The 19,554-nt window shown below is 46.5% G+C and overlaps 8 protein-coding genes across 8 annotated transcripts; 4 read left to right on the top strand and 4 right to left on the bottom strand.

Annotated features, from left to right (window-relative positions):
* Nucleotides 1-113: 113 nt before the first annotated feature.
* On the bottom strand, nucleotides 114-1,498 carry FOMMEDRAFT_139043 (elongation factor 1 beta/delta chain; the record flags this gene model as incomplete). The annotated part of the gene is made up of 6 exons (XM_007263758.1): nucleotides 114-268; nucleotides 324-416; nucleotides 475-637; nucleotides 707-1,037; nucleotides 1,227-1,269; nucleotides 1,483-1,498. The coding sequence occupies 6 exons, from the start codon at nucleotides 1,496-1,498 to the stop codon at nucleotides 261-263; spliced, it is 654 nt and encodes a 217-aa protein (XP_007263820.1). The 3' UTR covers nucleotides 114-260.
* Nucleotides 1,497-4,476, top strand: FOMMEDRAFT_78059 (phosphoglucomutase 1; the record flags this gene model as incomplete). The annotated part of the gene is made up of 23 exons (XM_007263757.1): nucleotides 1,497-1,547; nucleotides 1,605-1,678; nucleotides 1,747-1,772; nucleotides 1,828-1,895; nucleotides 1,953-2,122; nucleotides 2,175-2,227; nucleotides 2,289-2,305; nucleotides 2,356-2,373; nucleotides 2,420-2,443; nucleotides 2,509-2,672; nucleotides 2,737-2,782; nucleotides 2,835-2,967; nucleotides 3,027-3,034; nucleotides 3,098-3,189; nucleotides 3,242-3,339; nucleotides 3,410-3,506; nucleotides 3,536-3,537; nucleotides 3,558-3,688; nucleotides 3,740-3,819; nucleotides 3,873-3,888; nucleotides 3,945-4,022; nucleotides 4,084-4,271; nucleotides 4,329-4,476. The coding sequence occupies 23 exons, from the start codon at nucleotides 1,497-1,499 to the stop codon at nucleotides 4,474-4,476; spliced, it is 1,782 nt and encodes a 593-aa protein (XP_007263819.1).
* Nucleotides 4,477-4,569: 93 nt separating this feature from the next.
* FOMMEDRAFT_78038 (uncharacterized protein) lies at nucleotides 4,570-6,672 on the bottom strand (the record flags this gene model as incomplete). The annotated part of the gene is made up of 10 exons (XM_007263756.1): nucleotides 4,570-4,666; nucleotides 4,730-4,815; nucleotides 4,879-5,037; nucleotides 5,091-5,230; nucleotides 5,283-5,557; nucleotides 5,612-5,830; nucleotides 5,883-5,956; nucleotides 6,019-6,089; nucleotides 6,175-6,454; nucleotides 6,517-6,672. The coding sequence occupies 10 exons, from the start codon at nucleotides 6,670-6,672 to the stop codon at nucleotides 4,570-4,572; spliced, it is 1,557 nt and encodes a 518-aa protein (XP_007263818.1).
* Nucleotides 6,673-7,028: 356 nt separating this feature from the next.
* FOMMEDRAFT_145122 (uncharacterized protein) lies at nucleotides 7,029-9,715 on the top strand. Its single transcript, XM_007263755.1, has 12 exons — nucleotides 7,029-7,154; nucleotides 7,220-7,294; nucleotides 7,356-7,841; nucleotides 7,898-7,970; nucleotides 8,023-8,116; nucleotides 8,179-8,198; nucleotides 8,249-8,384; nucleotides 8,443-8,644; nucleotides 8,699-8,927; nucleotides 8,986-9,218; nucleotides 9,269-9,384; nucleotides 9,440-9,715. The coding sequence occupies exons 1-12, from the start codon at nucleotides 7,063-7,065 to the stop codon at nucleotides 9,649-9,651; spliced, it is 1,968 nt and encodes a 655-aa protein (XP_007263817.1). The 5' UTR covers nucleotides 7,029-7,062; the 3' UTR covers nucleotides 9,652-9,715.
* Nucleotides 9,716-9,916: 201 nt separating this feature from the next.
* Nucleotides 9,917-13,026, bottom strand: FOMMEDRAFT_103821 (alpha-glucosidase; the record flags this gene model as incomplete). The annotated part of the gene is made up of 13 exons (XM_007263754.1): nucleotides 9,917-10,542; nucleotides 10,604-10,786; nucleotides 10,842-10,958; nucleotides 11,017-11,208; nucleotides 11,264-11,339; nucleotides 11,398-11,527; nucleotides 11,584-11,678; nucleotides 11,730-11,747; nucleotides 11,808-11,948; nucleotides 11,998-12,035; nucleotides 12,091-12,311; nucleotides 12,364-12,751; nucleotides 12,808-13,026. The coding sequence occupies 13 exons, from the start codon at nucleotides 13,024-13,026 to the stop codon at nucleotides 9,946-9,948; spliced, it is 2,415 nt and encodes an 804-aa protein (XP_007263816.1). The 3' UTR covers nucleotides 9,917-9,945.
* A 417-nt stretch (nucleotides 13,027-13,443) lies between these two features.
* Nucleotides 13,444-14,829, top strand: FOMMEDRAFT_132126 (tryptophan synthase beta subunit-like PLP-dependent enzyme; the record flags this gene model as incomplete). Its single annotated transcript, XM_007263753.1, has 5 exons — nucleotides 13,444-13,548; nucleotides 13,609-13,913; nucleotides 13,976-14,142; nucleotides 14,199-14,489; nucleotides 14,540-14,829. 5 exons carry the CDS (start codon nucleotides 13,444-13,446, stop codon nucleotides 14,827-14,829), a joined length of 1,158 nt encoding a protein of 385 aa, XP_007263815.1.
* Nucleotides 14,830-14,942: 113 nt separating this feature from the next.
* On the bottom strand, nucleotides 14,943-15,325 carry FOMMEDRAFT_79116 (uncharacterized protein; the record flags this gene model as incomplete). Its single annotated transcript, XM_007263752.1, has 3 exons — nucleotides 14,943-15,053; nucleotides 15,118-15,159; nucleotides 15,215-15,325. The coding sequence occupies 3 exons, from the start codon at nucleotides 15,323-15,325 to the stop codon at nucleotides 14,943-14,945; spliced, it is 264 nt and encodes an 87-aa protein (XP_007263814.1).
* Nucleotides 15,326-15,533: 208 nt separating this feature from the next.
* FOMMEDRAFT_139037 (uncharacterized protein) lies at nucleotides 15,534-19,441 on the top strand (the record flags this gene model as incomplete). Its single annotated transcript, XM_007263751.1, has 15 exons — nucleotides 15,534-15,873; nucleotides 15,924-15,968; nucleotides 16,022-16,672; nucleotides 16,748-16,968; nucleotides 17,017-17,152; nucleotides 17,205-17,296; nucleotides 17,349-17,397; nucleotides 17,458-17,591; nucleotides 17,648-17,742; nucleotides 17,795-17,893; nucleotides 17,947-18,043; nucleotides 18,100-18,244; nucleotides 18,305-18,675; nucleotides 18,730-18,829; nucleotides 18,879-19,441. The coding sequence occupies 15 exons, from the start codon at nucleotides 15,534-15,536 to the stop codon at nucleotides 19,421-19,423; spliced, it is 3,120 nt and encodes a 1,039-aa protein (XP_007263813.1). The 3' UTR covers nucleotides 19,424-19,441.
* Between the last annotated feature and the right edge of the window lie 113 nt (nucleotides 19,442-19,554).

Raw genomic sequence — 19,554 nt, 5'->3', positions numbered from 1 at the left:
GACAGCGTAATACACGTTCTCATTTAGTAATAATCACACAGCACGGGCCCAGGGCTCGTCTCTGATCGCTCTAAAGGCAAGCATTGCTCTCTGAGCAACCTCTTCCGGGCATTCGTCGCTGTTTCATCTCTCCTTTATCAACACACACACACATGCAAGAACAGTACACAGTTTTCTATCAAGGCGTCTTATCTCTCCGCCACAGGTACAACATTGTCTAGTCTGCTGTTTGTAATCAACGCACATTCCGCAGGTTACTCTTACAATTCTGTAAAAGTTCCGGATCAGTTAGGCGAAAGTAATTGCGTACATGAAGTACTGACTCTGCATAGCGGCAACATCAGTGCTCTGCACGTAGTCCTCGCATTCTTCCTGGATCTGGTCCTGGAGCTCGTCAAGGGAAACTAGCTCATCCTCTACAAATTTACATGAGATGCATGTATTACTCAATGCGTGAATGTGCAATACACTTACCGATGACAATAGTAACCTGGAGCTTCTTGATACCGAACCCGACAGGGACCAACTTGGATGCCCCCCAGACGAGACCCTCCTTTTCGATTTTGCGTACAGCTGCCTCAAGTTCTTCCATATTCGTTGTGTCATCCCATGGCTTCACTTCGAGAGTGACGACAGACTAATATGTATATGAAATTATTGTCTTGATTAATCGGCATATCCAACGGCATAAGCACAAAATTCTAACCTTTGCAGCCGCCTTAGGTTTGCTCTTTTTCTTCTCTTCGTAAGCCTTGACACGCTCGGCCTTGATGCGCTCAGCCTCTTCATCTTCCTCCTCGTCCGATCCGAAGAGGTCAACGTCGTCATCGTCTTCTGCAGGTTTCGCTGCACCTCCAACGGCGGCAGCGCTTTTTGTAAAGGCCTCACCGGCAGTTGATGATCCCGGGAGTGAGCCATGTTCAGCACTGTATGAGGCAATATGCCTGTACCAACGTGCAGAGTTAGGGAACTCCGTGGCAGAGGGTTCAGAGCCGATCGTTTTAAAAACATGTACGTCGGCTTGAGAGGGAGTATACCTGCACGTATCAACTTGTAAGACTCATGTTACACAATAAAACAACGTGCAGTGTCGGAACAGACAGAAATTCAGTGACCATGAAAATTAAATATCGGCATGTTTGAGCAGCGGTGTCTAGTCGCTTCTTGGAAACACGGACCATGGTAGGGGGATCATCATGGAAACGAAAAACAGTGCATATACTCACCCCTCGACGTACGAACGGCTCGCCAGATGGGCTTCGAGCTTTGCTAGGTCGGCGGACATTATATGATCAGATCGATGAACAAGGAGGAGGAGACTTGGGTTCAAAAAAAAATGAAAGTGTCGTTTATGAACAACTACGTAGCTTAGGGCCGGTAAATTCCGTACTACAACCAACTGATTACCCGACTACATACACTTCTCCGCTGCTAACGACGAACTTGGTATAGACCTTAGAGGCTTAGACCGCTTCTATTGACTCACCGTTACCGTCATGGACTCTGTCCTCCAGTCTTCTATAGACGAATGGCTCCGCTTAGATAAGGTCCGCAGATACGCAATGTACTACTTAACAGCCGATGCTCACATGAATAATTCCTAGAATGAGAACACTGTTGCCGAGATCAAGAACTTAGTATCAAGAGGTGATGCAAAAGAACTGAGGAGTCGCATGAGGTTCTCGTTCTTTTCTAAACTTACGAGAATCCTTTTTTAAGACGTTAAATAATCTATTCCTCTTCCAGCAAACGCATAGAATTTGGGACAGCTGGTTTGGCTTCGTACTTGTGGAATGAAAGTATTAGAGCCATTTACAATAATCCTAGGCCTTCGAGGCAGAATGGAGGCTGGCTGGGCACGTATGAACGATCTAATAGTCATCCAAGCCTCACAGGTTTGTTGCAAACAGATTGATTCTGCCAACATAATATATTGAACATTTCTCCGTCAGGGTCTCTGCGCATATGTTCTCCGTGAAATTCCTGAAGCCAAGAAACGCGGTATTGTCATAGGCCACGATCATCGACATCATTCCAAAGAGTGGGCGAAGCTTGTCGCCATGGTCTTTCTCAACAAAGGCTTCAAGGTTTACTTGCATTGTAAACTTGTCCATACACCTTTGTCTGTATTTCGTCGTATACTCCAGAACCCTAACACTAATGCGTAATTGCAGAGTACCATTTACAGTGTCAGAACTACACGCTGCATGCGGTGTAATGATCACCGGTGCGGAACTCGCTGCTTGTGCTGTATTTCGCAGGCTGATTAACCGAAATTATTCTTTTAGCCAGTCATAATCCGAAGGTAGTTGATATCAGCAGTTCAGGTGGTTCTAGCATTGATCATTTTTCCAGGAAGATAACGGGTACAAGGTTTGCGTGAAGACATTCTTTGCTACGGATAACTAATTTATGATAGGTGTACTGGGAGAATGCCGTACAGGTTAGAGTTATCTATTCACGAACAGAACTAAACAAAGCTAGACCTGACATGATGTTGGACTGTAGATCATAAGCCCTCATGATACTGGCATCGCAAAAGCAATCGAAGAAAACCTCGAGCCTGTATCATGGGACACAAGGATAGTCGAGTCATCGTCATCCTGCGAAGACGTGACTGAGAGTATGATCGAGTCATACTATGCTACACTTCAGTCATTATCTACGTCGCGGTAGGCCGCCTTTAATGTGACATCCGCTTGAACAATGGAAGTAATCGGTGTTTGTTATTGAAAGGTCACTTTGCCTGCAGAGTAATTTGAAGTTTGTCAATACATCAATGGTTTGACAAAATCATGAAGACATCATTGTGCAAGTTGATAATTATGTTGTAGCATGGTGTGGGGCATGTTTATGCCGTACGAGCATTTGAAACATTCGGGTTACCTGCCTTCCTCGCCGTCGAAGCCCAGCAAGACCCAGATCCGGAGTTTCCTACCGTCTCGTTTCCCAATCCGGAGGAGAAAGGTGAGCATTATTCTTGAAGCCATTCCTATTGGTGGTTCAGTTCATAAAACGGTTGGAAGGTGCTCTTGTCCGTTGTTTTTCCCAAGATTAAGCTATTCCCATGAACATTTCAGTATTGATTTGAATATAGGATCTTGCGTTGAAGACTGCAGATGGAATCGATGCGACATATGTCCTAGCACAAGATCCAGATGCTGATCGGTTTTCTGCTGCAGAGAAAGGGTCCGCCCTTACTAACAAATAAATCCATCGTTCATGCTAATCTATGAAGCAGAGTGGATGGGAAATGGATTACTTTCACAGGAGATCAGCTCGGCGCTATACTAGCAGCAAGATGCTTGGAAACCTATCGAGAGACGGGTCAGCCATTAAGTGAGTTACTTCCGCCATCCTAAAGGGGACTACCATCATTCTAATCTCGTCTCACGATAACGCGCCTTAGACAAACTTGCAATGGTAGCCTCCACCGTTAGTTCCAAGATTGTCGAGGCAATGGCCTTGAAAGAAGGGTTTAAGTTCGCCGAAACGCTGACGGGCACGTATATAAGCAAAACGTTCCACAATCGAGGAGTACTGACGTACTGAAGCAGGCTTCAAGTATATCGGAAACAAGGCTCAAGACTTAGAAAAAGAAGGATACAGCGTACTTTTCGGATACGAAGAAGCGATCGGCTTCATGATTGGGCCTTACATTCGGGACAAGGATGGAATATCCGCTACTGTAAGGGCCATTTCTCGCGAATACATCGAGGTCTCACCGTGTTGTTTATAGGCTGTGTTTGCTGAGTTAGCTGTCAAGCTTGCGTACGAGGGCTCTAGCGTATCTACATACCTGCAAGACTTATATAGAAAGTGAGTCCTTTTATCAAGCACTTCGAAGGTGTTTCCTGACTCTTGGGTTGAAGATATGGACATTTCGAGGTAGGACATTAAATATGCTTTCCGATATCAGACTTTAAAGGACATTTGACCTGCAGACGGCGAATAGCTACTTTATTTGTAAGGACCCTCCAACCATTGATCGAATCTTTGCTAGGCTCCGCGCATACAACCAAGTATGTGTTATTCTCATGTATCGTGAATCCCTTCGTCTGATTTCAGGAACAGAATAAACAGGCGAGAGAAGCAAACTACCCATCTACTATCGCAGGTCTGAAGGTGACGAGCATTAGAGATCTAACAGTTGGTTACGACAGCACAAACCCACCAACGTACCAACCAACTCTTCCGCTATCGTCTGGGCACATGATTCAATTCAGGGCGCAATCCGATCTTGATGACACGAAGATTACGCTCACTATAAGGTACCGGGACAACTACTGTGACTTCGACGAACTTTTTTATTCATTCTCCTTGTGTAGGACTTCTGGAACGGAACCCAAGATCAAGTTTTACCTCGAAGGAAGCGGCAGTGACGTCAGAAATGTGAAAACCATTCTTCCGAAAGTCGTTGCTGAACTTCGTGATGTATGGATGGAGGCAGAGAAGAATGAACTGCAGATGCCTTGATTTGAAGTGCGAAACAAACGTTGTGTAGATACATATTTATGTTGTAGATGTTGTACAAGACACAAAGCGCTCAATGATACCAAGACAATAAATTCATCGCAAACGTGTTTGTCTACGAGCGTCCAGGTCTTTGGCAGCGTTCCACGTCTCCATTGTCATTTCACCTTCAAGCTTCGACAAGGAAATAAGCCTAGAGGTAATTGATCCAAGAAGTCAGCATCGCCATGTGAGTTAGTGACACCGGCATTCCCACCTAGCTATCATCATCCATCGCGTAAGGTCATCAGGCGTAATAGAGCCCTTTTTTTGTCGCTCCCGCACAAAATCGTTTTTGATATGCTGAGCGACGCGACCGATTTAGCGAGCTCGAATGAATAAGATAAGGCAAAGATATAGACTTACTTCCGATAATTGTTCTCCCACAGTGACTTTCGCAGACTTGGCACGGACAATGTAATCGCGGAAAGAATAGAGTGTCTCGGGAGATGGCCAGTTTATTGATTCTTTCCCTTTGTACAGGTCCGACGAGGCTTTACTCCGTATAGGGATTGTGATGTTTGACTAGAAAGGATGGATCAGTGACACTGTGAGTTAAGATAAGCTGGAGAAAATACATCGAGGAATAAACTCTTCTTTCCCTCCGTGACTGTGATAAACTTGATATCTGTCGGGAAGGAGTATTGGCTGAACGGAAATTTGTACTGAAGGGTCTGTAGTTTTGCCACTTCTTGAAGTGCCTGAACGTTTTCTATGCCTAATCTGGTGTGAGCAGAGACCATTGTGGCAACTCACGCAACACTACTTACCCTTCTGCGCTAAGCTTCCTTCGGCGATACCTGTCTCCGTAACGACTATGGTTGTGTCACTAGGAACTTGCAAAATGCCTGCGTGGAGGTCCTCGTCTTTGCTCTCGGGAACGAAACTTCTTTCATTCAACAGCTTCAGACTCAGCGGAAGAAGGAAGTACAGAGAAAGTAATTCTGATAACACATGAGAGATGGCCGGAATATCTTCAGCATCCGGTTTCGGTAGTTCTGAGAGTGTTACAGACAACGGAAAGAGTGGAGGATTGCGGGATTCACTGGACATACTCGTGAGAAAGTGAGACAGGTTTGGAGAAAGACATGGAACTTACACGGAGGACAGACAACTCAGCAAGATCCACTCTGCTGCGTCGTGATCCCCGCCAAATGCTTCAGAGGACATCCAGTTGAGCAATGAATCTCGGATACTTTCTACTCGCAAGCTCTCTGTCTCAGATGGTAGAGACAGGGTCATTGTTTTGGGTAACGTGCGGTGGAAAATTATATGCAACGTTGGTGCATCGTATTCCTCAGCGAATTCTGAATGAACGCTGCGATATGCCGTCTTAGCCCACTCTACAGACTCATTTTGAACCGACTCACGGCTCAGATGTCAGCACACCAATAAATTCGTGTATGTTTGTGGGCTTTAATGAATCCGCAGTATTGTCATAGATCTGAATTTCGGCCGTGAGACAGCAGAAATTGTTTGGAGTCCCAACCAGGGGAGGAAACTTACCTTAAGTTGAATGGCTATATGCGCAGCATCAGGTAAAGGAAACTTGTGAGATTTGCTTTGCGAGGTCGCTCCTTGAATGGATTCAGCAATCTACATGCCTGGTTATGAAACAACGAATCGTACCTGCAGGTGCCTCCGATTCCCGAACGATAGAACCCGGAGTATTTCGGGATGAGTCGCACCAATGGCCTTCACCAGGGATGTTCACAGCCCATAACACGTCTCGCTCTCTCAGAGCATTGGAGTCTGCGTGCGCCTGAAGTTGTTCCACAGTCTCTTCATCAGCATCCAAACCCCAACCTGCACAGGCTAACCCGTTCGAAGAGCAAAGGTACATCTCCGGCGAACAGGAAGTATCTTGCACCATGGCACGAAATCTGACCAAGGAGTTCGGTGCAAACGCACTCGGTGGATGCACCGTATTCAGAAGCGGGATCTGAAAAGATTTTGGGCTTAGAGCCTGCGGACAACGGTAGAATGACGTGACGCGACGCGCACCTGGTCGAGCGCGTTGCCCGCAAATATCGAAGAGAAATGCTCTCTAACAATAACTGGGAGGTCATTTGTCTTCCCTTCCTTACAGGCCTTTGTATAAAGCTCTTCGACAGTACGCGAAGGAGACACGAGAGCATCAACAAGCGTCCCAGAGACCATGTTTTCTTAAATTCTTTGTGCTCGGAGGTGATTGATGAGGCTAAAGTCGCGTCGCGTGCCGCATGCCGCCTGACGCGCACGGTGATTAGCGCACGTCCAACATCCACATGCACATAGCGCAACAATCACTGCTCGGCGACCCTCTGCTGTCCGTGACAGCGCCAACAACGATACGTACCTGAGGGGTTGCAAGGGGGTGCTCCACGCCCTTACCCACGCAAAAGGAACACGCTGCGGTGTGCAGTGTGCACTCCTCTTTGCCTCCGCAGCTAGCCACCACCGGAGGTTTCTAAACACTACAGCATCCGTCGCGGTCCCGCGCCTCGTTCTTTCCTCTCTCCTCCAACCCGGCCCATAGTCGTACATCTATTTTGTGCAAATGCTCTGCTTATGAGTGATATTCAGTTCATTATTGAGAAACCCGAAAAGCCTGCACGGCGCGTCAAGAAACGCTCAAGACTAATCACGTCTTGCGATGCCTGGCAAGTCCTTCACTCTGATAACATTTCACTGCGCGTAAAATTCATCGTGTCATTAATAATAATAGCCGACTTAAGAAAATCAAGTGCCGTCCTAAAGATCACGGCGGCGGTCGGTGCGAGGCGTGCGAGGCATCCGACAGGTCAGTCGTCAATCCGTCTTTCTGTTTCCGGTTATTCATTCTATCTGTAAATTTTCAACAGCGCCTGTGTCTTCGAGGAGCGCGATCGAATCCGGCGGTTGCGAGGCATTGCAAACTTCACAGTTGCGCCGACCTGGTATGCTCGCGATACCGAACCCTCGATTCTCGCTCAGGCAGGCCCGTCATTTACCGCGGTAGAAACGAAGGAAAGGTCAAGCACTCCAAGTTCGTCGTCGGCCGCGACAGGCTCTTCCGCTCTGCCGAAGAAAGCAGAACAAAAGCGCTCTGCTACCAATACAGTGGGCGCAACGCCTTCCAGCGGAGAGCATCGCCCTGGTCCGGACAAATATTCGAATGTCTTCTCATTCTTTGACCCGCAACGGCAAGGATATCCGGACCCGCGTTTGCTCCCGCATTTTGTCGACTTATTTCTCATCTATGCTGGAAGTCTATTCCCATTCTTTGACCCAGACACAACAACCAGAGCTGCTAGAGAAGGTACACTTTCGCCTTTGATTGCTAATTGCTTGTCTGCGTATGCCGCAAGGTATGCTTCTGAATCAGCAGTTACTGTATTCGTGTCACCTAGCGATCATCTTCCAGGTTTTCGGACAATATCCGTCACTTCCCGGGTAAACGCCATCTTTCTGGAGACTCATTTCTAGACGCAGCCAAGGTATTATAGCCACGTTGTCCGGTATATTGCTTTCTCTGATATGTTTATCAAGTGTCTACTTCTCGGACCTGTTCCAGACAAGCTCGAGCGCTTACATGCCCTTATCTTAATTGCCTGGTCGGAGAACGGTGCGGGCCGGCCCAACAGTACGTTCATATTGCGATTCGATTACATGACAAAATTAATGTTTAATCATTTAATTCATCAGACTTTTTTACGTACTCTCAAGTGAGTAATTATTACATGGCGCTTTTGCGTTCACTGCTTACAGGTAGTAGATGGCCTTTTCTCTGGCAGTCGAGCTCGGGTTGGATTCCGAGGAACGTATTTGCAGCGACTCTTCCGAAGTAGCCAGAGACCGGTATCGCTTGACTTTCTGGTCTGTCTCATGGCTGATAATTATCGCATGTTCTGGTATGCTTTTGATATGGTCGCATTAGTACAAGACGGTGACTAACCACCGATGCGCCAGTGGTCGGAAAACCTTGTCCCTTACATGTCGATGAGTGTTCGACGGACATGCCAAATCCAGGTCTCAAATTTTATGGTCCTTTATCACGCGATGTCATGTACCAGGCATTTAGAATCGTCCTGAATCTAATGACCTCTTTGATTAATTATTCCAACGCTGGAAAGGCTAACACACCATCTCCTTTCCGTGATGCCGGACTGCGGTAAGCCACACATCAAATGCCTTACACTTCTACAACTAATGACACATCCTATAGTCAAATACAGAATACCATTACTATGTTTCGGGATTGGATACCGCCTTCGTTGACATTTAATAAAGAGAATCTCTCCTACACTGTGTCCCTACGTGAGGCATTCGTGTTTTATCTTGTGCATGTTTTATTGCACTGTTTTCTTGTTATTTCGCACTGCCCTTCACTGTTTTGGGCGTCTCAGCCAGCGAACACAGTCTCCGAAGTTCCACGGCTTGATATCGCTTGGTCGGTGAGTAATATACTTATACAATCGAATTAGAAGACTAAGCGTGTACCTGCTCCATAAGTCCGCAGTGGCGATCGTCGACATACTCAATCTCCTAGAGTCCGAAAACTTAATGTTTACACAGGGAATGTCATCTACATTTATGCCCCTGTCCATCGCAAGAGGAGCGCTCTTACTCGCGCAAAGCGATGCGAAAAGCGTAATTAACGGGTTAGGTGTAACTGCTGAAGACTTTGAACTCACGAACAGTATATATCTGGAAACGACAGCGCAGATGCTCCAGGTCCTCTCGAGGTTTGGTCTTTGCGTGACAAAATTAGGCTTCTATTCACAAATTCTTACAGATATTGGGGAAATCCGCATTCAGTTGATATTGCTGATGAGCCCGTTGAATTACATGGCATACAGACTGTTCCGCGTGAGACTGTACCGCAACTCCTTAAACCGCTATCCTTGCCATGTAAGTGGACAAATGTACTGGATCTAAGTGATGCTAGCTAACTCGTTAGATGCAGACAGATTTACACTCCCTACCGGTCCGATCATCGTGCCTCGTCGGTACCTCGATCAGTCGAGGGAATCCGACGGACAGACACAGCAGTTAGGAGATGGTTGGCAAATTGTACCGTTAACAAGTGGCAAAGAAATGGCTGTCGTCGATAACTATAACCTTGTTCGGAGATATAACTTCTGGCAGGATATGGGTCCACCATCATCGAGCATGTGATGCATACACAAAACGCACCTTCATCCTATTCAGCATTGCTTTCGAGCTTGTTTTTACCTTGTAGCTGCATTATCTTCGTCTTGCTTGTTGATTTCACATTGATTTACAATGGACTTTGTCATTACTGTGTGTAATTTCCACCTGTATATTTTTGTTTTGGTTAACTGGAGACTCAAAGAAAAGAGCAGGGACGCTTTGACAATATGATACACTCAAATCGACTTGGTTTCCAATGTTCAGAGTAGATACAGAGGATTTTGAATTTAGTTCCTAAAATGTAGGGCCCTGATACCTTCATCCCGGTGTCAACTTGAGCCTAACTTCTTTAGAGCCTTCTGCAGCTGCAATCGTTCTATCCGCCGACCCATCAACTTTCATGCCCAATACATAAGCAGTCACTGCCTTCAAGCTGACATCGCCCGAAACGACGGAGACCGTAACCTCGTCTCCACGTCTCTCAGCTCTAACGACTCCAGCTATGTCCGCGGCTTCCCCACTGGGAACACTGACTTCGGCACTCTTGCCATCGTCGAGTTCGTAGAGTCTAACTTCCAGATCTTTGTCATAAGCATAGTCTGGTTTCCCCATTTTCTCCGGCCCAAGTAACAATATACTTCCTTGGCGCACCCATAGGGCGATATCATCTAACGCTATCTTCTCCTTCATCCAGACAGGTCCTTGAACTACGCGTTCCGGATGATAGAATGAGGTCCAACGACCCGAGGGTAGGTAATATTCGGTCTCTTCTGTCTCAGGTACGAAAGACGGGGCTACGAGCAATGAAGGTCCTAACATGAATTGTTGGTCCAGATGGTGAGTTGTACGATCCTCGATGAATTCTACGAACATAGCGCGCATCAAGGGGTGGCCTTGCGTATGTGCCTCGATGGCCTTGGTATCCATGGAGTTTTGCATAAGCGAACAAACAACGGGTATATTCGGAAAAGCTCACATAGTTGTATATGTACGGCATGAGCCGGTGTTTGGTCTCGACGAACTTTGCAAGTGTCTTGGCTGCGTCTTCTCCGTAGTCGGCCCATGGAACCCTGTAGGAGCCCGAACCATGCAATCGAGAGTGGGTAGAGAACAAGCCAAATGCGACCCAACGACTGTAAATGTCCGGAGGTGGTGTACCCTGTATGAATTTGAATACCTTGAATCAGATATTGTATGTGATTAGCTTTACGCACCTCGAATCCGCCGGTGTCGTGAGATGCAAAGCCGAATCCCGATAAAGTCAGACTCAGTGCACCTCGCATTGCCTCAGCCATAGCTTCGTAGGTAGATTCACAGTCACCACCCCAATGCTTATCGAATGCATTCCATCAAATTTTCAGTCATGGATTACAGAAAGCGTAACATTACCACTGGGAAGCGCTGCCCTCCTGTTGCCGAAGCTCGAGCAAAGACTACCGCATCATCTTTCCCAAACCGCTTTTCTAATAGCTTAAAGACTAGTTCGTTGTAGATGACAGAGTAGGCATTGTGCATGCGTTTCGGGTCCGAGCCGTCAAAAAACTTGACGTTAGCATGGGGGATGCGCTCTCCAAAGTCCGTCTAAACCAGACATTTGATAAGTCCTGGCCACTGAATCTAGGAATGAAACGTATACCTTGAAGCAGTCGACGCCGAGGTTGATCAGAGCGTTTAATTTCGCAGCGTACCAGTCTCGAGCTCCGGGATTCGTACTGGAACATAGGTCTCAGCCGGAATACTCAGCGAATCAGAGTAAGGAATGGGAATTACATGTCAACGATTCCAAGCCCAGGCTGCCAAAGATCCCACTGCCACGGCGTCCCGTCACTTCGTTTGACAAGAAAGCCACCCTCAACTGCTTCATCAAATATAGGAGATAGCTGAGAAACGTATGGATTTACTGTGAATAGAGTGTGTCAGTATTGATTATTGAGACGCCATGCAAGGTGAACTTACTCCATACACAGACTTTAACGTTGTATTTAGCCTTTATCTCCGAAAGATACTGCTTTGGATCAGGGAAGTTGTCCGGGTCAAAGGTGAAGGAGCACCTAAACACACTTCAGCTGAGATACAAACAATCAGGTGGAGTCGTCTTTTACCATTCATATTGCTTCATCCTATTACCAAAGTAGAAATATTTAGGCCAATATCTGCTTATGACTGTCAAACCAACTTACCAGAAGCAGTCAAAATGAAATACACGGACGTTGCATTCACGATCTTGCATACCCCGTAGGAAACTTGACACAGTCTTCGAATCGTAATTTGTCAGGAAAGATGTCGATAGCCATAAACCAAAGGTCCAAGCCGGAGGCAGTCTATGGCGATCCGATTAACTATGTTCAGGAGCAAATGATAAAGACGCACGCGGGTCTGCCCGTCAACTGAGTGTATCGCCCCAACATCTTAATAGAGGCATCTGACTTCAGTTAACCATACGCGCATTGAACGGAGACATACTTGTAAAGGTGTTTCTCCGTAAATGAGGAAATACTCCAAGGACTCGTCCGCAACACTGAAACCGACTCTGCTGACTTTTTCACTTCCGACTTCGACCTCGACTTCACCAGGATGATTAACGAATACTCCGTAACCACGATTCGAGATATAAAACGGGATGCATTTGTATGCTTGATCGCTTGATGTTCCACCATCTTGATTCCAGATGCTTATGCTTTGACCTATGCAACATGAGCTCAGAACCTTAGCTAACTAGTTATGACAAAGGCGTACCATTCCTTACAAATGCTCCGAATCTCTCTCCAAGGCCGTAAAATAGCTCTCCCGGAGAGATAGTGAACTCCGAATTAACATACCGCACAAATGAAGGAGGTGAACCAGGATTAGGGTTTGAACTGAAGTCGTTTGCCATACAGGACATGCTTGATGCAGAGTTAAGCGTCCATTGGTACGGTACGTCGAATATTCCCTGGTGTTTAGGTCCGGCGCAAGCGAGAGTTTTATTTGGAGATTTGAAGGTAAGAGTATACGGATTGGAAGTAATTTCCACACTAAGATCGCCGGATTCAAGCCTCAGGATTTGCTCCGTCTTGGATATAGATGTCTTGGATGTGGGAGCAACATCTGGAAAGAGAGGGATGGTAGGTGTAGGATTGGAACTCTTTGCTTGACGTGAGTAAATGCCCTATTGCCAGTGATATAGGACAGTTGACTGACCTTGAAATGATCGATCTTTACACCAATGATACCTTCCGAGGGTGCATGAACACGAATGTTCAAAAGAGGTCCACCCAAAGTATCTCCACGATGGCGAATAGGTTTCGTCGATACGTGGAGTAGATAGCTATCTTTGGTTTCGGTTGCTTGGACGACTTGCAACGCGTAATAAGGCTTTACGCCATTTTTCAGAAGCCAGAATCCGTCGATGAACTTCATGATAGGAGGCACATGCAGCTCCGAGAGTTTAACTCTCGAGACAGACTTTATACAGCTAGAGACAATGTTCTTTATGCAGCTACATTCCCGTGTATTCTGGTCGGGCCGCCTGAGATGATAGCCTCGTCCATGCGGACCGGGAATTCGCGGTAGACACACGCGAGCATAGAGTCAAGATCAAGTAGGCGACCCAAACGGGTAAAATACAAGATATGAAGGACGTATTCGCGGGAATTAAGAAGTCACTTGATGTGAAGCTTCAGCTCAGCAGTTGTAGTTGTCCAATTCCAAGACCGAAAAGGACGCAACCTGAACGCCGATCCCCGGAGTCGGAGACAGTGACGGATCCTTTTCTATCTTTACTTTGGGAGTAAATAAGATCTAATTTCCCATATACATGTGTTTCCTTTCTCCTTCATGACGAACAACCATCAAGAATCAAAATTATGGCTGGAGACCCCACTGATTCTATCTACTCATCTATCCGAACTATTGAGTTGTAATGTATATCTAAAGCTAGAGGTTTGATCTGCTGTACCACTGCTTATGAGTCAATCAATATTGATATATTACACAACGCAGAATCTACAACCATCGCAGTCCTTCAAATATAGAGGACTGTCTTTATTTGCACAACATTGCAAAGAAACTCGAGGCGATAGCGTTCACCTTATCATGGCTTCTGGCGGAAATGCAGGTCTTGCAACAGCATGTGCAGCAAACCGATTAAACCTGAGGTGCACCGTATACCTTCCCGGAGGAACCAGTCAATATATGATTGATCGGCTCAGAAAGGAGAAGGCAGAAGTCATCGTAGTCGGAGAGTATTATTTCCAGGCCGCACAGGAAGCCCGAAGAGCAGTTACACTTGATGCAAACGCAGTCTAGTGAGCTAGTTCAGTCCAAGTTAGAACGCCTTCGTGTGATTTATCAGGGTCTCTTTCCACAGTGTTCACGGCTACGAAGGCGACGTCCTCTGGAGGGGTCACGGTTCGATGATCACAGAAATATCTTGCGCGCTTCCTGAGAAACCGAGTGCAATCTTCTGCAGTGTCGGAGGTGGCGGTCTCTTGGGAGGTATCATAAACGGGTGCAAATCCGTTGGCTGGGACGATGGTAAGAACTTGGAATAATGGAACATGACCAGTTGATGACCAGATGACACAATATAGTTCCCATCGTGGCTGCCGAGACCCATGGTTCAGCAGCTTTTTATCACTCCGTTTCTGTCAATGACAACCAGTGGGGCGCATCCTCGCCTCTTCCAGATGGCACCAGTGTAACGCATGATGAGGAACAGAACATCCAAGTCGCGAACATACAGATCACTTCAAAAGCAACGTCTCTAGCTGCGACGACACCATCGCCACAAGTCGTGCGTGATGCGCTCATGCGGAAAGGCGGTATCATTTGTGCTACAATTCCAGACGAGATGGCCATGAGTACAACTTGTTTGTTTGCAGGTAAGGTGTTAGCGAATAAATACGAGTGACAGCAATTGATTTTATCCAAGAGGATCACAAAATCCTTGCAGAGCTCGCATGCAGTACCACTCTCGCCTTCGCCTACCATCCGGACCTGTTCCATCGTCTTCTGCAAACCTACATCGTTAGGGGTAACGTCGACTCGGAAAAACGGCGAAATGTGGTGTTCGTCGTTTGTGGAGGCGTTAAAATATCCACTGACGAGGTGTACGCGTATGAGACAATTATCCGGGGTATATTGCAGGGAGGGCAACAGACTTGGAATGTTTTCTGTAATGGCGAGAGTTGGGATATTAAAGTACGACCGTTAAACCAATGATGCTGGCGTGTGTTAGATAATGTAGAAATCCCGATCTAAACAAAGCTTGTCAATCCTCCGTTTAAGAACTGAAGAGTGGATCTAATGGAATATTCACAACTTACTCGACTTCGTTAATTTTGTTTTTGCTCCACGTCTTTCTCTCGTTGAAGTCGTCTGGCACGCTTTTCGGCCATAATTCTTGCTAGCTCCTCCTTCAGCGCAGCTTGATCCACAGGAAGATCCTATAAATACGCAATCAAGCCTTAAGTTGAGGCCTGATTGTCAGCGGATTTGGAAATGTCATACGCGATGGGTGCTTTCAATGGGCGGAAATATTCTTTCCTTGTACTACAACAAGATTGATGATGACCACAACTGAATTGTAAAGATACCTGAGACTTACCGGTAAGACGTTCTGTGTATACCACTCTGGCTTTCCGTAATGGACCATTGCAGCCAGAGGCATGGCTAGGTACAATGCAAACCTGAAAAACTCGAGAGCAGGTCCAGCCATAGTGTCTACCGACCGGTCAAAAGCCAGGACGGTGATTCACGGACAGAAACGCGTGACGATGACATCGACGCGGTGCCAAAACGCGTCGATCCCACGCTACCTCATTGACCAGCACAATGGCTTCGCGCGTTCACGTCTTTGTCGTCTGGACGATGACCACCCGAGCTATCGCAGAGGACACAGGCGCTTGCAAGATTCTGCATTCAACATGAAGAAGTTCCTCAGGCTTTCTCAGAAACCTCCGCCACCCGATTCCATTACTCCGTCTCCTGCCACTACCGCAGTTTCTGTGGGCCTACACCCTAGTTTCTCTGTATCAATTCCCCCTATACCTCACCCGACTCCTCACTACCGTATATCCGTACTTTCAACGAAGGATGCTTTACTGCTTCGCCCACTTATACCCGGTGCTTCACCTCCACATTCCTATGTTCGTATACCATGGGGCAGCGACTTCCAGATAGAGGAAATCTCAGAAGCCTCAGATGAATCTTGGGATGAGGCAGCAATTGTCCTTGGTATTCTTGGCTGCCTAAATCTCACATCAGGTATGTCCGAGTATTTGATTTTAATCCAGTCGTTAAAATATTGGAGGAAGGCGCATATATTCTTGTCATTACCGCCAAGACCGACATAGGAAATTGTGAGACGTCTCTGGTTGCTTACTCTACCCGGCTTTAACGTTCTATTTTCCAGTCCTTGACAGTCGCAATGCAGTCTATGGCGTAAAGTCTGTGTCAGCCATTCCTTTGCAAGAATCTCGAGCTCGGACGATTTTAAATACTATTGCGGTTAAGCATAATCAAGCCAATGTGCTTGTTCGCCCGCCCGTCCGAACTGCAGATACTTCTGATATTGGAGAGGAGTTTGTGGAGCAAGATCAGGGTATAAACCGGCCGGAGAAAGCCACTAAAGTCAAATTCTCAGATAGTGACGATGTCAAAGTGGTATCTCCATTACCGGATCAAGAATTTCGGCCTTCGTCACCTACCTCATCCATTAATTCATCTCCGTCCTCGGGTGCTTCCACACCAAGCTCTGATGCAGATCAGTCAACACCAATTGCTAAAGCTCTTGCGTCTCGTCTTTCTTTTTGGACTCGATTATCTAAGCGGCAATCTATGCATTCAGCAGACAATTCGGAGGAACAGCTGCTCCACGGTTCCGACCAGGATTTATTGGAAGATACCACTAGAGATCCTGTAAAAATTTTACAAGAAATCCTGGATTCAACCTCTTCGGCACCAATGACGGCTGAAGAACGCCAAAGTGAACTTGACGAAAAGGTCCTCAAACAGTGTATCAGGGAATTTACGAAGGGGTGCATGCTCTTTGCTTACAATTTTGGTGTGTAGTCTCATTGGAGTTGGCAAAGCTAGTTCTGGACTCTGACGTCTTGGCGTGTTAACTTCCCCTTAAAAGATATAACCACCTCCCTACAACATAAACAACATGAATTAGCACGGTTGAGGCGAAAAACTTCACCGCAAGCCAAAGAAACCAGTGCCAGTTCTACAGAGTCAACGGAAGCAGATCATTACGACGTCCTTGCCGAACCATATTCTACCCTCCCTTTATGGCGCCGAGCAACCAAGCAGTTCTGGTGGAATGAGCATATGCTCCAACCATTTATTGATGCTGGTGTAAGCTTCTCGTCGACATGAGCTCGTGCCTAACTCACGACTTTGCAGCTTCATTCCTACGTGCTTCCGGTCATGCAAGGCTTCTATCAAATTGCTTCCTTCCACATTGCTAGAGAACCTGAGTCCTCTGAGACTGGTGAAAGTGCTCTTATCAACTATATAATTATTTCAAGGCGCTCAAGAGGTCAGTAAGCCGATTGAGCCGAGTATGTTTTACCTCTGATTGACCTGAATAGATAGAGCTGGTCTGCGCTACCAAAGAAGAGGTGTTGACGACGACGCCAATGTAGCGAATTTTGTGGAAACAGAATCAGTGGTGTCTCTCGAGGTAATACTTATATGTATTAAAAGGAAAATAAGACTCAGCTGTATCTCTACAGAGAGAAGGGAAGAATAATGTCTTCAGCTACATACAAATCCGGGGTTCAAGTAAGTTCCACAGGACCGTTGTTATCTATGACTAGCACAGCCGCTGATGTCATCTATCAGTTCCTCTCTTCTGGATACAGTCAGGTTACAACCTTAAGCCACCACCGGTCTTGAGCACAGATAGAACACATGAACAAAATCTAGTAGCTCTCCGACGGCACTTCTCAAAGAGCATTACTCGATATGGACCGCATGTTCGTAAAACCATAGATCTATTCACAACAACATAGCTCTGACTTCAGACGTACAGACTGTTGTAAACCTCGCAGAACAACATGGTAAAGAGGCAGTTGTCACGAATGCATATCGTGAATATACCCGAGAGTTAGGCTCGAAAGATGTCCGGTGCGCGATCATTCATTACTGATGAGGTTCTCTGGCTTACACTCCTTGGCAGGTACACAGAGTATGACTTCCATCATGAAACGAAAGGCATGCACTATGAGAAGATCTCAAGTCTCATCAGTAAACTCCGTAAAACCTTCGACACACAAGGGCAAGTAACATCGAATCGAGCGTTGTTGTTCAATGCTAAAACTTGTCCCCCAGGTTCACGTGGTTCTCTGGGGGTATACTCATGAGCGAGCAGAAGGCTGTCTTCCGAGTCAACTGTATAGACTGCTTGGATAGAACAAACGTTGTTCAGGTAAGAATTAATTTTCACGGATGATGGCATATTCTGACGGTTTGTATTTGTTATAGTCTGCCTTTGCGAGGCATTTGCTCGACAAACAGCTTGGAGCTGTGGCACTTATTAATACAGGCGTTGCTGGTCAATCGGAAATTGATATTGTCTTTAACGACGTATGGGCAAACAATGGCGACGCCATTAGCAGAGCTTATGCAGGTCCGTGTGTAATGCACTGCTCTGAGCTGTGACTGTGTTGCTTAAATTTAATACCACCAGGCACATCGGCACTGAAAGGTGATTATACCCGGACTGGCAGACGAGACATAACGGGCATGCTCAACGACGGCATGAACTCGCTCGCGAGGATGTATACTTCAACGTTCAGCGACTGGTTTTCGCAAGCAGTTATCGACTTCTTGCTCGGAAATAGAACTCTCTCTGTATTCTCTGAGTTCCTGGAGAAGATGCAATCGACAGATCCCAGAGAACGCATACGGACGGAACTTATTCGAACAGAAGCTATCGCCGACTCTGTATCGCGTGTACTGTCGGAAGGAGAGCGGCTGCTTTCTGGTTGGACTCTTCTTTCTCCCGCGGAGATTAATACTAGATTTAGCGACAAGTTGGAAGAGAAGGTGCTTTTACTGGTAAGTAAACATTTCAAATGTGGAGTTAGAACTATTCTCTGAATATGATTCTAGAGTGTTCGTGCACTGTACGTCGTAAGCTACGATTACGCCCTCGAGAAGGTGGCGCGATACTCTCGCATACCTCTTGACCAAATTACGAGCATTACGAAAGGTTAGGAGTTTAGCCATGTTAAATTTCTGTTACCTCACGTATCCCTTAGGAACATACATCTTATCCCCGCTTGAAGAAGGAAGCAGAGATCCGCTACAGAACTATGGGTTCATGGTTAACTATCTGACATCGGGCGAGAGCGTACGATTCACGAGGTACTCTTTACGCAACGATGTTGAACTGGTTGCTGATAACCAGCAATCGTCGAGTACGTTTTCCAAACGCTCGTCGAAAAGAGGAAGCACCGCTCTTTCACGGATAATGTCGAACACAGCAGCCGAGCGTGGAGACGTGACCTCATTCGTGGCATTCAAGGCCTTGCCCGTCGATCCAGCACGCTCCAGAAGAGTAACTGGAAGTTTTGTGGAACAAGCCAATGATCTCGTCTGGGCGAAGACTTGCAAACAAGCGGTAGACGTGATGGTCGACATGATCTTCCAAGCCGTGACTACTACAAAGAGTGGCGCCGAAGGGAAAGAGGCATGCCTTATTTTTTCGGAACCGATAGTCAGTCTTGAGGAGGCTCAGCGGTCGACAACAGTGATGGCAAAGATGGAATACAGTATCAAGAGACTTTTATGGCTAGGTAGTTAATTTTTGCATCAATCAAACCTGACGAGACTGCGTGCTAGTAGTCTATCTAATACATTGAGTGCCACGACATTGTCTTCCAAGATGCAAATGAGAGCGAAAGAGGAAAGGAATAAAAAGACAAAAAAACTAGG

Source organism: Fomitiporia mediterranea (assembly GCF_000271605.1).
Source record: "Fomitiporia mediterranea MF3/22 unplaced genomic scaffold FOMMEscaffold_3, whole genome shotgun sequence".
In the NCBI taxonomy this organism is placed as follows: domain Eukaryota; kingdom Fungi; phylum Basidiomycota; class Agaricomycetes; order Hymenochaetales; family Hymenochaetaceae; genus Fomitiporia; species Fomitiporia mediterranea.
This window is presented reverse-complemented; position numbering and strand designations above follow the sequence as displayed.

Bases quoted from the DNA above. Each gene is read 5' to 3' on its own strand.
- FOMMEDRAFT_145122 (XM_007263755.1), top strand. From the start codon at position 7,063: ATGAGTGATATTCAGTTCATTATTGAGAAACCCGAAAAGCCTGCACGG. The intron at 7,155-7,219 runs GCAAGTCCTTCA...TAATAATAATAG, and splicing joins ATCACGTCTTGCGATGCCTG to CCGACTTAAGAAAATCAAGT. The intron at 9,385-9,439 runs GTAAGTGGACAA...CGTTAGATGCAG, and splicing joins TAAACCGCTATCCTTGCCAT to ACAGATTTACACTCCCTACC.